At 36.9% G+C, this 15885-nt stretch overlaps 1 protein-coding gene across 1 annotated transcript; it reads right to left on the reverse strand.

Moving 5' to 3' along the window:
* Positions 1-2380: 2380 nt before the first annotated feature.
* LOC130743608 (F-box/kelch-repeat protein At3g23880-like) lies at positions 2381-4043 on the reverse strand. Its single transcript, XM_057595848.1, has 2 exons — positions 3513-4043; positions 2381-3034 (listed from the first exon to the last, which is right to left on the reverse strand). The coding sequence occupies exons 1-2, from the start codon at positions 4041-4043 to the stop codon at positions 2381-2383; spliced, it is 1185 nt and encodes a 394-aa protein (XP_057451831.1).
* Between the last annotated feature and the right edge of the window lie 11842 nt (positions 4044-15885).

Consider the following 15885-nt stretch of genomic DNA (forward strand, 5'->3'; position numbering starts at 1 on the left):
ACACTCGAGAAATCGGGGCGTTACACAGTGTACTTATAAGTATAGTCCATTACGACACAATCATTCTTGTAGCATACCAGATCCATCTATTTAGATACTATAATACAATGGCTAGTCTTTCTAATTTTGTCCAAGTTAAATTGATTATATGCTGCCTTATATGAATTTAATTTGCTTTTGACTATTGTATATGCAGAATTCGCCAATTTTACAGAATGGTGTAGCTAGATCATACATCCCTTGATATTAATATGACACTAGTTAAATTAGTGTAACACATTTTTCTATATTCACCCTATAAATGCATGTTGTTTTTACTCAAAATTAATTATTGCATGTTCTACATTTTTTTTTTTGTTTTTTCATTGATCTCCTTCAAATCTAGTGTACTAGTAAGGTCCGGGAAAATATGAACATTTCTATTTTTTCTAGTCAAGAACAGGGCGTCAAAATAAGGACCTTAAAGAGTGTCAATGTCATGCCCTTTACACAACAAATTAAACATAGAGCTTGAGGCCTCATGTTCAGAGTTTCAACTTAGTGAGTCTTCAAAATCATAGAACACAGAGGACCAAAAACAGCGCATGCCTAGGACTCTAGGAGAACCCGTTTAAATAATAGAACATGTTCTCTTGCTCTTATGTGGTTTTTCTTTTTTTTCATGTGACTATGTGTGTGTGAGAGAGAGAGAGAGCAATGGTATTTTTTTTATAAGTAATGTTATTTGTTAGTAATTAGTACAAATTATCTTTTCTTATGATTCGAACCCTGACCTTTTTGCAATTACTTTTAGCTTAACCATGTGAGCTATTCATCCCACTCGAGAGCAAAGATGTAAGAGAAGAAGAAAAAAAGCCTTGTCTTTGGCTCATTCAGTTCCACTCCCACTTAAGTCTTAACTATCATCACACGAGGATCTGCAACTTTAATTAATTGCGACTATTGTTCAGCCTCTTTCTACCTTCAAGTTGAGTAGATTAATTATTTTGATAATATCGACCACGCGTTGTTATTTGAATTTTTTGTTTCATTTTAAATAAAAATCCTCTTATGCAAAGAAACGAATTTATAATTTGGTGGTGGTTCGCTTGAGCTGTTTTCTTGGAGGGGAGGCAGAGCCTTGTCTATTTGGTTGCCATTTGTTTGTTGTTTCTGGTTTAATTTGTTGGTAGGGTTTCGTGGTTGTTTTTTTTTTTCTTTGGTTTGTTGAGGAGACTTTTTCATTGTTTAGCTCTTGGCTAGTTGGTGTTCCGTTGGCTCTAAAAGCCTTACCACCCGAAGAGGTGGTGGCCTGCACAATAGAAAATGTTATAAGCAGACATCGTGTCATCAAGCAAAATGATATGTTCTAGGAACAGACCACCCTGAAATGACTTGTAAAGTGTCCGAACAGCCCACCAAAGCGCCAAGAGAACCACGTAAGCACGATGACATCAAAGTCAACTGTGTATGCGAAAAGTCCACTTAAAAGATTCCCCACTTACTTGCAGAGAAATCAACGTGCACATCATACTTATAAATATAGGTTTTGTCATTCATTTACGTAACATGTTATTAATTCTTAACATTTATGAGTTCTTCGTAGACTATGAAGTCTCTCTTTACTTCTCACTGACTTGAGTGTTAGAGTGTCTTTCGCTCAAGGCAAACGTCTCAGTCATCTCAGGCCAACACCTAGCACGGGGAAGACATACACTCCAAATTCTGGAAAGAACAGTTGGTGTCCTGTGTCTGACTATTGTACTTTTATTCTCAAAATTTATATTTACAAAAAAAAATATTTAGTGTAAAATTATGGAATTAAAATAATCATGTATATATATATATATATGTTAATGGGAAAGTTATTATGTCTACGGATTTTAATTTTTAATCTACGAAGTTTCTTTAGCATAACCTTTCGAGCACAAAGAAACTTAACGAATAAACAACCGCCAATGAAGTTAGCAAAAGTTTAGTGGAGTTAAAAAACCACCAATAGCTATTACCACATGCATAATTCAATATAGATTTAGGAAAAACAAATTGCCAGTGAGCAGCTTAATCTTTTTTTCTAAAGAAAAAGATTTATTGATAAAGGAACACTCATGAGAACAAATCTCTCATGAGAAAAAGAAAGCACTATAGCCGAATTATTACAAACAACACCCCCTCTAAAAAAAGTCTTACTAAAGAGCACGCCTCATTAAAATCTTACTAGGAAAAACCCAATGGGAAAAACCCTAGTGAAGAAGAGTACATACTTTGAAGCATGCCACTAACTAATAAGAAGTCGCTAACTCAACAATGGAAAATAACCACCTTGGCCTCATAACACAGCAACATAAAACACCAGTACACTTGCAAACTTAAGTGCAGCAAAACACTTGATAGCTTAATCTTAACGAGGTAAAACCAAACTTTGGACATAAGTGTTGACATTCAGCCAAAGTTTGTTGTCGGGGTGTTGAACATGTTTCACGCTATTCTCTCTTAGGTTATACTTGATAGCTTTGAAACCATGTATAAGCATCAGGATGTCACCATCTTCACATAAGCATATTTTTGGTAGACTAAATGCATACCTTTCACATCGAAGATGTGCATAACTCACACTCATCAATCGAGTCCAAGACTCTCGAACTCCAAACTCTCTCATTTGCCACACAATAAAATGGGTTTCCTCATGGTTATAATAAAGACACAGACAATCCCCCAAAACTCCAAAGCCTGTGCTAGTATAAGGCACGCCACCAGTATCCGGCAATGACAAAAATCTATATGTCTCCTCACGCATGTCAAATGAAAGAATGGCCATTTGGATAATATCGTCGCACTCATCGTCCTCACTATCCCCAATGTGTTCATACAAATTGTTGGGATCTTCTAATAACCAATTAACACAGCCACCCACGAATTTCCCAACTCTCGACATTAGCGAAAGTGGTCTGCCGGGATCACTCGAAATATTTCTCCAGTGACTATCACCCATGCAATAAACCATTGTCTTTGTTATCATCTTTCCACGACTAGGATAATCTGAAAGCACCACCACCTTGCAATGAGGAAATATAATATTAAACCAAAAGGATCATGTGTATGTGTTAAATAATGAAAATTATGTCGTGTTTGAATTTGTATTCATGCTCATATTACATTGACTTAATTGTACGCTAAATTCTTCTCTACTTTTTATGATCAAAATACTCCGCATTCATGGTAATAACAAGTGGGGATGACTTGACCAAAATAAACATTATTTTCATATTAAAGATTAGCTTAAGTTGTAAAATTCACCTAAATACAAAGAATAATATATGATAATATGAGTGAATGAAAACGGTTTTATGGTTTTAAATTTTTGGTCAACAACTTGAAGGTTTGCTATCCTAAGTTTTTCACAATATTAAAGATTAACCACTAAAAGTAATTGTAATCTAAAATTTTGATGGTATGTATTTATCTTTTAAAAAAACTTATATTCTCAAAGATGTCAATCCCCAAAAGGATTGGATATTGAAATTTTAACTCACCTTGTAAGTGTCACGTGAATCATCATAGCCAAACCCAAACCTCTTGCTGTTGCCGATACTAAAGGCTGGTGATTTCTTGGACCTTAATTGTGTGGCTGGGTTCCAAATTCGGACCCAAAACTTGTCCATAGTGCCAAAATCAAAATCATAAAAGTTTCTCGAACCCAAACAGACCAAGCCGTTACTTGATCCAATGACGAAGTACTTGGCCAAAAAATTGTAACATAGGTCTTCATCGATCATGGACAATGGCTCCTCGAGCAAAAGACGCAGGGAGCACGGTGCGATGACGCAGTTTCTACTGTCTTCTTCTTCTTCTTTTAAGGTGAGGAGTACGTGACTGGTTTTTGGTGATCTTCCCAGATGCAGTTTTGCGAACTCTTTGTCTATAGTGATTAGTGATTTCCAAAACTTGGAAACAGACTTGAATTGCATGAGGGTCTTCACCGGAAGCCACGACAAGATTTCTCTCACAAGTTCCGAAGGGAGAACAACGGGACCATGCTTGACGGGTTGGGTACGCTTTTTCATTGTTGTGGGAAGAAAATGGTCTGAATCAAAGAGGCTCATAAAACAACATTATATATACTACTTAGTAATCACAAATAATATGTTTCTAAGGGATTTGTATCTTTTAATATACTTACTCAATTTCCTAATATGAGATTTATTTGACGAAGAATTAATTAGAGAATTTATGATTCTAGTAAAAGAAATTTAAATTCATTAGGAATTATCAATACAATTAATATATCATTAATAAAATATTCAATTACAAAATACATCTGTCATTACATTTATAATCAATAATAACTTAACAATGTTGGTCAAGGGGTATGTAGGCCAGCTAGAACTTTGTAAAGATGATGATATAAATTTGAGAAATTCTTTTATTGGGAGAGAATACAACAGTTTTTCAAATGCATTTACACTAGTCAATTTCCTAATATGAGATTTATTTGACGAAGAATTAATTAGAAAATTTATGATTCTAGTAAAAGAAATTTAAATTCATTTGGAATTATCTATACAAAAATATATCATTAATAAAATATTCAATTACCAAATACATCTGTCATTACATTTATAATCAATAATAACTTACAAATGTTGGTCAAGGGGTATGTAGGCTAGCTAGAACTTTGTAAAGATGATGATATAAATTTGAGAAATTCTTTTATTGGGAGAGAATACAACAGTTTTTCAAATGCATTTACACTAGTCAAATTCCAAATAATATTTTCTTGATCGTGTTGTTATTTCCCGATGTACAAAAAAAAAGAACATTTACTGATGATATTGACTAACTATTTCTTGAGTTTAAATAATCAAAGCACATTTAATAAGATTTAATATTGTAAAATTGAATTGTAAAGGCAATAAATGTAAAATTCCTTCAACATTAATAAAAATTAATTACTAAAAAAATTAAATATAATCAAATAATACTATGAATCATTAAATATGAAATAGTAAATAGTAATTAATAAAATTTAATTGAAATTTGAAAATTAATTATGATTGGAGTAAAATTTTATAAATTTATTTAATAATATTTATAATATATATATATGTATATATAAATACATTTAGAAAAAAATTTATATCTTTAAATTATTAAATAAAAAAATCATCATAGTAAATAATCACTATTAATTGATAATAATGATAAAATAGTATATATTATTAAAATCAATTAATTACCTTGTTGACTGATAATTACTTAACTTGTAATATTTTAAATACAATAAATAATATAATATTTAATATAATGTAAAAGTAATTATTACATTACTAAATCTTTCAATTATTCGATTATACATAAATTATGAACAATAAATTTAAAAGTTTGGAAATAATCAAATAATACCATGAATCAATAATTTATAAGTTCAAATGTTACATTTTATTATATAAATATTAATGAAAATTGACTTGACCAAATAATAATGAGAAAATAATTATAATTTGATACAAAATTTATAAATTCATCATTAGAATATTTATATTACTTAATGTAGTAATTTGTTTTTGATACAAGAGTCGAATAAAAACAGGAAGAAAAGCAAAAACAGAAAAAAAAAAAAAAAAAAAAAAAAAAAAAACCGCTAAGTCCTAATGAAAGTAGTTCCTAGCGCATCCGCCAAAAGCAAAGGCTCAAGCTCCAAGAGTTGACAAATTATTAATTATGATTTTTAGTGAAAAAATTTAAATTCCTTCAAAAACTTATATAAGATTTAACTATCATATATAATGGGACACATAATTACGATTTAACTATCAAATTTAACATAAGCATTGATTAAATTTACTTAATATTAGAAAATTGATAATAATTTAAGATAAAATAATTAATTAATTTATGTAATAATATTCATATTCTTAAATATATATTGTTCAATTATAAATACTACAAATAATTTTTTTTAAAGTGATTTTAATCAAGAAAAATGAAATGACTTCCCGCTCATCTAGGGCATGGTAACCCTGGCGTGCTTTTTCTCTAGCACGAGACGGGAGGGGTAGGCAAGATAGGAGAGTGCAGAGGGAAGACGTGGATCGAAGTGAGCAGGATTCATCACGGAGGCAGGCGTGGGATTGACACATGTCGTTTGCTATTTTCATTAATGGTCTAGGAGAAGATGTTTAGGTGGCAAAAATATTCTCTAAGGTAGTAAATTTAAAAGATGTTTAGGTTCAACATCGAAGGTGTAAGACCCGGAGTTAAATAATTTATTTATTTAATTTTCGTACATTATAGCGACACATACTATTTTATTAATTATTTGTGATTGAAATATTATTCACGCCACGATGGTGGGAAATACCTTACGGAATATTTTTCTTATATCATAGAAATTATTTAAATGATAATTAACTCTAAAATATTTTATTTTATAGAGTTTCTTTGAAAATAGACATAATATTATAGTTTTCTTATATTTTACTCCCCCCGTAATTCTTATAAGAAACTCTTTGATAAAATCACACAAACCAAGGAAAGTAATATCTTTTATAAAATAAACCACTATGCTTAATTCCAATGATGTTTTTTTTCCTTTTCCCAAGAACAATCATGCTAATTACCACAAATGATGACAATACTTATTGGGTGCTTGCAATTTCCCTCCAAATTTTTACATGGGAAGTTTGTCTCTTTGCATTGGAATTGATTATTTGACTTAATTTAATAAGAGTGTTTCTTATAAAAAATAAAGGAGCAATTATTTTTCCAAAGTATTCCTTATAAAAAGGACCGGAGGGAATATAAGTCATGGAACCCATTGTTTTATTTCAGAAGCTCAATTCAATGATTATTGAGCTATCTAACGTTTGTTACTTTCCCTCAAATGATGATAAATATTATAGTCATTTTTCATATAACTTATTATACCTTAGACGTATAATATAACGACGTCATATTTGCTCTAATTGTTTCAAATTATTATTTAGCTAAGTTTTTACTAGTGTTTGTAGAACCGGACTGGACCGAACGGTCTAACCGGTTTGATCGAGAACCGATGTCATGAACGGGTCGTTCTGCACAGATAACCGGAGAACGCAAGAACCGGTTGAAAACTGTTGGAACTGGTGCAAACCCGGTGAAGCCAATCAAAACCGTTGCTTTTCCGGTCTAACCCGGTTCGGTAAAATAACATCATCGTTGTGCATGTGCCCCATCTAAATCGCGCTCAGCCTATGCCTACAGCCTACATAGAAAGGAGAAGGAGATGGAAAGTGGTAGTCTGGAAGAAGATCTAGAAGAAAAGTCTTTCTTCACTTTCATGTTCAATCAGATAGTGTCTATCTCCATACTGGCTATCTCATTTTGCAGGTAGTGTGGCAGCTAAGCTAAAAAAGGATTGAACATGAAAGTGTAGTAAATATTAGGGTTTAAATCTATTGTGGCCATGCCAATTTTATTGGGTTGTTAGGTTGAGTTGGCAATCTTTTTGGAATCACAAAATTGAAGAAAAGGATACGTGAAATGTCTGTATTATTTTTCAAACAAAAATTAAATAATTTTATAATAAAAGGGTGGTCAAAGTAGATTCTCTACGAACTTTTTTTGGTTAAAGTTAACTCGTTTCTTATATATATATTTATTTAAAATTTAGTAACACTTTAAAAACCAAAAGAAAAATAATACAGTGGTCAAAAAGAGTATTTATTTTCATATGTTATATTTTATTTAAAAACCTTTTTAATTATCACCAGTTCGACCTTGCTCCAACCTTTAAATCATAAACCGGTAACTTCACTAGTTCGATGACCGGTCAGGTTCTGCGAACATTGGTTTTTATTCATTTTTTTCATGGATCATTTTAATATGCTCAAAGTGCTCAATATGCTCATGGGTTATTTAGACAACCCTTACCAAACAACCTATAAATCTACTATATTCCTCACATCTTTCTCTCTACTCATTTTTTTCTCTTCTCTAGTCTCTCATCTCTATCTCTCTTCTCTATCAAACAAAAAATTACTCTCTCGACCACTCACTCTCTCTCAGGACCTCACTCTCTCACCACACCCATCTTCTTCTTTTTCTTTCTGGTTTTGCAGCAACAAAGCTTCACCACCATCACCATATTTCTTCTTCTTTTTATTTCTTCTCCTTACCACCATGAAACCACCACGCTCTTCATCTTCTTCACACCACATCTTCTTATCTTGTAGCCCTTGGTAACTGACAAGAATATGGAGTTGATTATGAGGAGACATTTGCTCCTGTAGCTAAGATGACAGCTGTTCGGAAAATTCTTGCCATTGTAGCTTCTCAATCTTGGCCTCTGCCTCAAATAGATGTGAAGAATGTATTTCTTCATGGTGATCTTAAAGAAGACATCTATATGAAGCTTCCTTCCGGTATGACTAATACTTCTCCTAATGGTGTGTGTAAACTCAAGCGTCCATTGTATGGGTTGAAACAAGCACCTCGAGCTTGGTTTGAGAAGTTCCGCATTACACTTCTTAACTTTTTTTTTCTTTCTGCAAAGTCAATATGATCATTCTCTTTTCTTTTACAAGTCTTCCACCAGAATAGTGATCATTTTGGTTTATGTAGATGATATAGTTATTACCTGTAAGACCCAAGATTTTAAGCTTAGAATAAGTGGAAGAGATTTCCATTTACGATTAGGGTTGATGTAATGTGAAGGGAAACCTGAACGAAAGTTTATTAAATGAAATATATTTATGAAGGAGAAAGTTCAGGAAAAGTTCAAGGATTGCATTATGATCGATAAAAGTTATAGCACGAACGTTTTACGCTTAAACCTAGGTCAGAAACCCTAGTATATAGCTAATTTTCACTTTTAGGCACGACGGAAGTTAATTCCAAAAATCTTCAGAGAAATGTTAGAACTTCTCTTTTTCCATTTATCACAATCGTTTCGAGGCGAAACTCTAGGATCTACGAACGTCCGATTCCAATCATCGGAAGTTTGCCGAAACCGAATCCCTGGTATTTCAAAACCCTAGAATTTCTCGACAATGAAGACTTTATCTATTCAGAGCTTCAAATGAATATTCTACACGCGTACACCCATTTCTCTTGATGATTTCAATCTTTCTTCAGAAGGAAGTTTTCCATTCTGACATTCGATGCAAAAAGCAACTTATCGGGTAAAATAGTTTTACACCAACTTTGCACCGACTTTGCATTAGTTGCCAAAAATACAAGGAGACATCTTCTTAGCTTAGGAATTCCTTTGCCAAAACCTATCTTAGAATTCATGGAGAATGATGCCGGAAAAATCTGATTCGCGAAACTTTCATTTTCCCGCGAATTACCATTTTCTATATATAGCAAGAAAGGTGAGAAAAATTACAAGAACTCCTCCATTTTCTCTCCAAGGCCGCGAGCTCCATAGAAGGAAGAGGAAGAAGAGCTTTTCTTCAAACCTTGCTTGATCGTCGATCAATCAGTTGCTGCTTCAAGGCTTCGAGGTATAGTCGCTAATCCTTACCTCCGATCGCTTTGTCCATAGCTTTTCTGTAGAGTTTTCTGAGTTGATAGTTTATGGGTTTTTGCAAAACTATCCTGAATCTTTTATTTCTGATTCTAAACCTCTTCTATATGTGCCCAAGATCACTTCTGCCGGATTAGATTTTCCGTTATGTCGCCGGAATTCCGCCGGAATCAATTCTAGCCTAAAATACCCATTTATGTAGTTTTTGAGTAAAGTTCCAACCTTTAGGCTGAAAACTATCGCCTTAGCTTAGTGCTAGTAGGATTAGTTGTCATAAACGTCGTTGGTGACGTCCCTGCAAAATTTTATTTTTGGGATTTCAGTTTTGAAAATCTTAAGTTAAAAATCATGACCAAAATACCCTTGCGACAGTTTTTGATCCGATAATTTTTCCGAGTTCAGAATACCCTTAGTTACGGCCAATGATAGCATAGGAACCAAGTTTGATCGAAGAAAAATCGAGCCCCATAATTACCTAAAGTGGCCGAGCCCTATAGGGGAGGAGGAGGAAAATTTCCTTTTCCGAAAACTTGTCTTTCGCGCTAGATTATCGTACCTTAGAATATAGATTACTTCGAGTAACCTTAGTAAGTATCGATAGCTTAGTTTTCGATAGATTCTGATAGTATTTCTGTGGTTTTGCTCTAAAGGTGATTTTGAGGAATTTCCAGCGGAGCAAGGCTTTGATTGTGAAGGAGCTTTAGGAGATAACTCTGGAGAACCTACAGGTGAGGGCTTCTAACTGAATCTCTAGTTAATGCTTAGGGTCGATGTTTCGACATTGTTTACTGTTTATGCACTGAGATTGTGTGTGATTGAAAATGCTTTCTGAGGCTTCGGCTGACAATGTAGATGATTCATCTACTGAATGTTTTTGAAGATTGACTTACATGCTATGTGCTATGTGGGTAATCTAGGATGTGTGGTGCATGCTTTATATGCTAAGTGTTAAGTGTTAATGTTGGGATTTCTTGATATATGACATGTTGTTGATTGTGATGATTTAAATATGCTTTACACTGGAAATCTGAGATTCTGAATGGTGAGAATAGCGGGCAGGTCATGCCGATTTTATTTTGAGAGTTTTGAGAAAGTTTGATAGGACGAACGAGGTTCGGGCCTTGATTTTGTTTAGTGGATCGAGACATCCTCTGGAAGCGACTTGGGATTGGGAGATCCTGCAAATGTATAAGACTTGCGATAAGACAAAATGGAATCTATTTTATAAAGAAAACTCATAAGACCTTAAATAACCTCTAAATCTTTAAGTAATGATAACAACCTCGAAGGAAGGCATTGGAAGTGAAATCTTAATTTTGGAAAATGAGAAGTGTCGTCGGATCCAAGTGTTGAGTCTGTTGTTGATGTGCTGTTGGAGCAGCGTTTGTTGATGTGCTGTTGGAGCAGCGTTTGATGTCGTGCTGTTGGAGCAGCGTTTGTTGTTGTGCTGTTGGAGCAGCTATGTTGTTGGGCTATCCTGGGGATAAGTCCGGGGAATTGATAGTTCCCGAGTATGTGATACTCTTGTGCTGTTGGAGCAGCTATGTGTTGTTGTGAAGTGTGTCTTTTGGTCGCAGAATCGACCGTTACCTTAGGGTAAGCTTTTAGAGACTTTAATTTACCTAGAACACGTGACGACGTGTCGAGTGAGATTCGGAGACGTTGTTTGACTAATCATCCTGCATTCATGCAACATTAATGAGGTATTAACACAGGACGTACTCTGGACCTCGTCGGTTTCCAAAATGGTCATAAGACCCGGAATGCCGTGAAAGAGCGTTTATAGACGTCTCTTGTAGCAGACCGAAATGGCAGACCTACGGGTTTACTGCTGATCTGGCTACCCTGGGTTTGGTGTAAGAGACACGCGGGCAGAATGGTCCCACCGTTGCTGGTGCTAGGATTGATCCGTTTGATGTCCATCCCAAAGGCACGCGAGCAGAAATGGTCCCACCGTTGCTGGTGCTAGGATTGACTCGTTGATGTCCATACCTATGTTCGGTGTAAGAGGCACGCGGGCAGAATGGTCCCACCGTTGCTGGTGCTAGGATTGATCCGTTTGATGTCCATCCGTTTCCGGAATGCATTTGGTTGACTGGGTTAACCTGCATACATATCACGCAACATGCATACTGACTTAGTTGATGAGTGTGGTTGCTATTTGATAAACTTACTTGGAACATGCTAATTGTTATTATTGTCGTAATGATTTTGTGGAACATGCAACCCTAGGAATGATATCTCTAGTTATAAGCCTAAGTGGCTATCTATTATTTGTACCTATTGGGTTTATTATCTACATAGTTCTTTAGAGTTGACCCTCGCGTCTTCTGTGTGTGTTTTGGCGGACAACGCCTTTGTCAGATGAATATTGCGGACTGGTTCACCATGGTCCACCCTTCGGGGGGGATTAGGTATGAGATGATCGATCAGGACGACCCCGGGTCGTGGGTGGTTGACCTCGCGAGCCACCGAGCGACGTATTCGGGGCGCATCATGGAGGATCACGTGGATAGTGGAGGACTTCTGAGGTCAGGAGTGTTGAGGCGATGCTCTATCAGCTTCAACTTGCCTACGGGCGTCGCACTTTTCTTTCCGTCACTGGAGGTTACTCGTGACGAGGTTGTTACTTACAGCGGGGGCTGTTTATATATTGTATATTAATTCTATTGCTTTTCGCTTTTGGGTTTATTTAATTCAGTCTTGTCTTAGTTATTATCGAAAAAAAAATATTTCACGTTTTTCCGCATTAAGTTTACTTTTGGTTACTAAAGTGACGCCACCGAAATCGGGGTGTTACAAAACCCAACATTTCACGTTTTTCCGCATTAAGTTTACTTTTGGTTACTAAAGTGACGCCACCGAAATCGGGGTGTAACATTGTGGTATCAGAGCACGGTCGAGTCTTTCGGGAGTTGTTGGGGAATAGGTCTTCTGTGCTAGGTTGTGTGACTCTGCAAAGAGTGAAAATTGATTGTCTGCAAGCGATTTTTTTTGCTTAAAAATTGATTGAAGTTATTGCTTAATCATATTGTATAGTTATACTAGATGCTATCTTATGATGAGTACTAACTGTTTGTTTAACTTAACAGAACATGGTGAATACTAATCAGCTAGCTGAGATGATGGCCACTATGGCCCAAGCGGTAACAGCGCAGGCCCAAGCGGTAACAGCGCAGGCAAATGATAATGCGATGAGGCGTGCTGCTGAGGAGGCACGTGATCAGCATCAGCGCCAGAGGGAAGTAACTCTGGACCAGAGCAAAGGCCTGAATGATTTCAGGAGGCAAAACCCACCAAATTTCTCTGGTGGTACTGACCCGGATAAAGCAGATCTCTGGATTCAGGAGATCGAGAAGATATTTGGCGTGCTGCAGACTGTTGAGGATGCCAAAGTGGGCATGGCGACTTATCTACTGCTCGGTGATGCTGAGTACTGGTGGAAGGGCGCCAGGGGGATTATGGAAGATAATCACGAGGAGATTAACTGGAACTCATTCCGGACCGCATTCTTGAAAAAGTATTTTCCAACAAGTGCTCGGGATGAGAGGGAGGCACAGTTTCTGACACTCCGTCAGGGAGGTATGTCTGTACCGGAATTTGCTTCGAAGCTGGAATCTTTGGCGAAGCATTTTCAATTCTTCCATGATCACGTGAATGAGCGCTACATGTGCAAGCGCTTTGTAAATGGACTGAGGCCTGATATTGAGGACTCAGTGAGGCCGCTGGGAATCATGCGATTCCAATCATTGGTGGAGAAAGCCACGGAAGTGGAGCTGATGAAGAATAGGAGGTTGAACCGTGTTGGAACTGGAGGGCCGATGAGGTCGGGCTCTCAAAATTTTCAAAGCCAAGGAAAATTTCAGAGCAGGAGGCCATATCAACGTCCTGCTGGAGAAGGGTTTACTTCAGGATCATACAGACCCATGACGGGTACTGCTGGTGGTTCTGGAGATCGGACTTTGAACAGGGAGGTGACCTGTTTCAGATGTGGGAAGCCGGGGCACTATGTTAATGCTTGTCCCGACACAAGGCCCAAATGCTTTAATTGTAACAGAATGGGGCATAATGCCGGTCAGTGCAGAGCACCCAAGACGGAGCCAACCCTGAACACTGCTCGTGGAAAGCGTCCTGCTACTAAGGCAAGAGTCTACACCATGGACGGTGAGAGAGCTGAGGGGTTTGTCAGAGGAGAGCGCAAGAACGATGGTAACTTTTTAACCATTCTTTCTCATTCTATTATAATATATTCTATTACTCTCGTAGCGTGTGCAAACACACCTAACTTACTTATACTGTCTAAGCTTTGACCTTATAGTTATTACGCCTATTAATACCATATTTGACCGTAGCTCGTATTTTAGCTATAGAAGTTATACGAGGTTTAGGATGACACGCTAAGCCTGGAAAGTAGTCTCGCACCGATGCGTTTAAAAGGAAGCTAGAAGATGAAGAATGAATCTCATAGAGATTTCTTATGGATAGTATACGTATGATGTCGAGGGCGTGTAGTTCCGTAGCGGAATCGTTGAGGATGTGAGGTCAGGATATTTGTGACTATTGGATGATAGGAACTCATTGACTGTTCCAGTGGGTTTTTCTAAATTTCACCTTCGATGTATTAGGCTTGATCAACTTAATATTGAGGGGGTGATATTCGGAATCAGAGCTGGCTATGGACTTTGTTAGAAGGATTGGTAAGATTAACTTGATTGGATCGAGGATTAGTCGAGCTGGGAGGAAAAAAGTTCGCATTAAGTATAAGTTCTCTTGCGAAGGAGATATAGTTTGAAGAAATGGATATTCATTTAGGAAGCATTGAAGAATTAACGGACATTAGAGGTCCAAACTTGGGGAAGGTTCAGGTTTTAAGTCTATGAACTGTTGTCTTAAGTTTCTAGGACTCGAAGTTGGTTATAATTTGATAGAGAGATTAAGAAGTTGATGGACGAGATGGTGATCAAGTTATAGAAAAGGGGAGTGTTAGTATTGAGATGAACACTTGAGGTTGTCATATTTGGACAAGTTGCTTAAAGTCTAAGAGTGAATGAAACTTGTTATGGATTTTGGTGATACGAGCTAGAGATTAGCGAGTGAATTTTGCTAAGTGGAATGAGAATCTTAGGGTAAAGATTGACTTCAGAAGCTGGAGATCATATTCGAGTAAGAGTTTTAGCGGTGTTATGTGAGAGTTAGAGGAAAAGATCAAGGAATAATATCCAGAACTATTACTGACCCTTAAGTTTCGAGGACGAAACTTTCTTTTTGGAGGGTAGTAATGTAAGACCCAAGATTTTAAGCTTAGAATAAGTGGAAGAGATTTCCATTTACGATTAGGGTTGATGTAATGTGAAGGGAAACCTGAACGAAAGTTTATTAAATGAAATATATTTATGAAGGAGAAAGTTCAGGAAAAGTTCAAGGATTGCATTATGATCGATAAAAGTTATAGCACGAACGTTTTACGCTTAAACCTAGGTCAGAAACCCTAGTATATAGCTAATTTTCACTTTTAGGCACGACGGAAGTTAATTCCAAAAATCTTCAGAGAAATGTTAGAACTTCTCTTTTTCCATTTATCACAATCGTTTCGAGGCGAAACTCTAGGATGGTCCCACCGTTGCTGGTGCTAGGATTGATCCGTTTGATGTCCATCCGTTTCCGGAATGCATTTGGTTGACTGGGTTAACCTGCATACATATCACGCAACATGCATACTGACTTAGTTGATGAGTGTGGTTGCTATTTGATAAAGTTACTTGGAACATGCTAATTGTTATTATTGTCGTTATGATTTTGTGGAACATGCAACCTTAGGAATGATATCTCTAGTTATAAGCCTAAGTGGCTATCTATTATTTGTACCTATTGGGTTTATTATCTACATAGTTCTTTAGAGTTGACCCTCGCGTCTTCTGTGTGTGTTTTGGCGGACAACGCCTTTGTCAGATGAATATTGCGGACTGGTTCACCATGGTCCACCCTTCGGGGGGGATTAGGTATGAGATGATCGATCAGGACGACCCCGGGTCGTGGGTGGTTGACCCCGCGAGCCACCGAGCGACGTATTCGGGGCGCATCATGGAGGATCACGTGGATAGCGGAGGACTTCTGAGGTCAGGAGTTTTGAGGCGATGCTCTATCAGCTTCAACTTGCCACCGGGCGTTCACTGTGGACCAGGACTTGGAGGACCACCACCACCACCATTGTCTTCAGACGAGGAGGATCCCTCAGAGGAGATTCCAGTGGGAGTGCCTTCGGCAGGGTCTAGTGCACCCTCTGTTGCGATCATTGATGATCAGGGTTCGGGCCCTAAGCCCGTGAGTCCAGCATCGGAGCGCACCGCGGTTGCGAGGGGAGGACGGATAGGGTTAGTAGACTTGGTCGTTCTGGATTC

This window comes from Lotus japonicus, chromosome 3, assembly GCF_012489685.1.
Source record: "Lotus japonicus ecotype B-129 chromosome 3, LjGifu_v1.2".
NCBI classification, from domain to species: Eukaryota; Viridiplantae; Streptophyta; class Magnoliopsida; order Fabales; family Fabaceae; genus Lotus; species Lotus japonicus.

Excerpts from the sequence above, each read along its gene's own strand:
- LOC130743608 (XM_057595848.1), bottom strand. The coding sequence starts at position 4,043 with ATGAAAAAGCGTACCCAACCCGTCAAGCATGGTCCCGTTGTTCTCCCT. Across the intron at positions 3,035-3,512 it reads ATTCACGTGACACTTACAAG|GTGGTGGTGCTTTCAGATTA; the intron begins GTGAGTTAAAAT and ends CCTCATTGCAAG.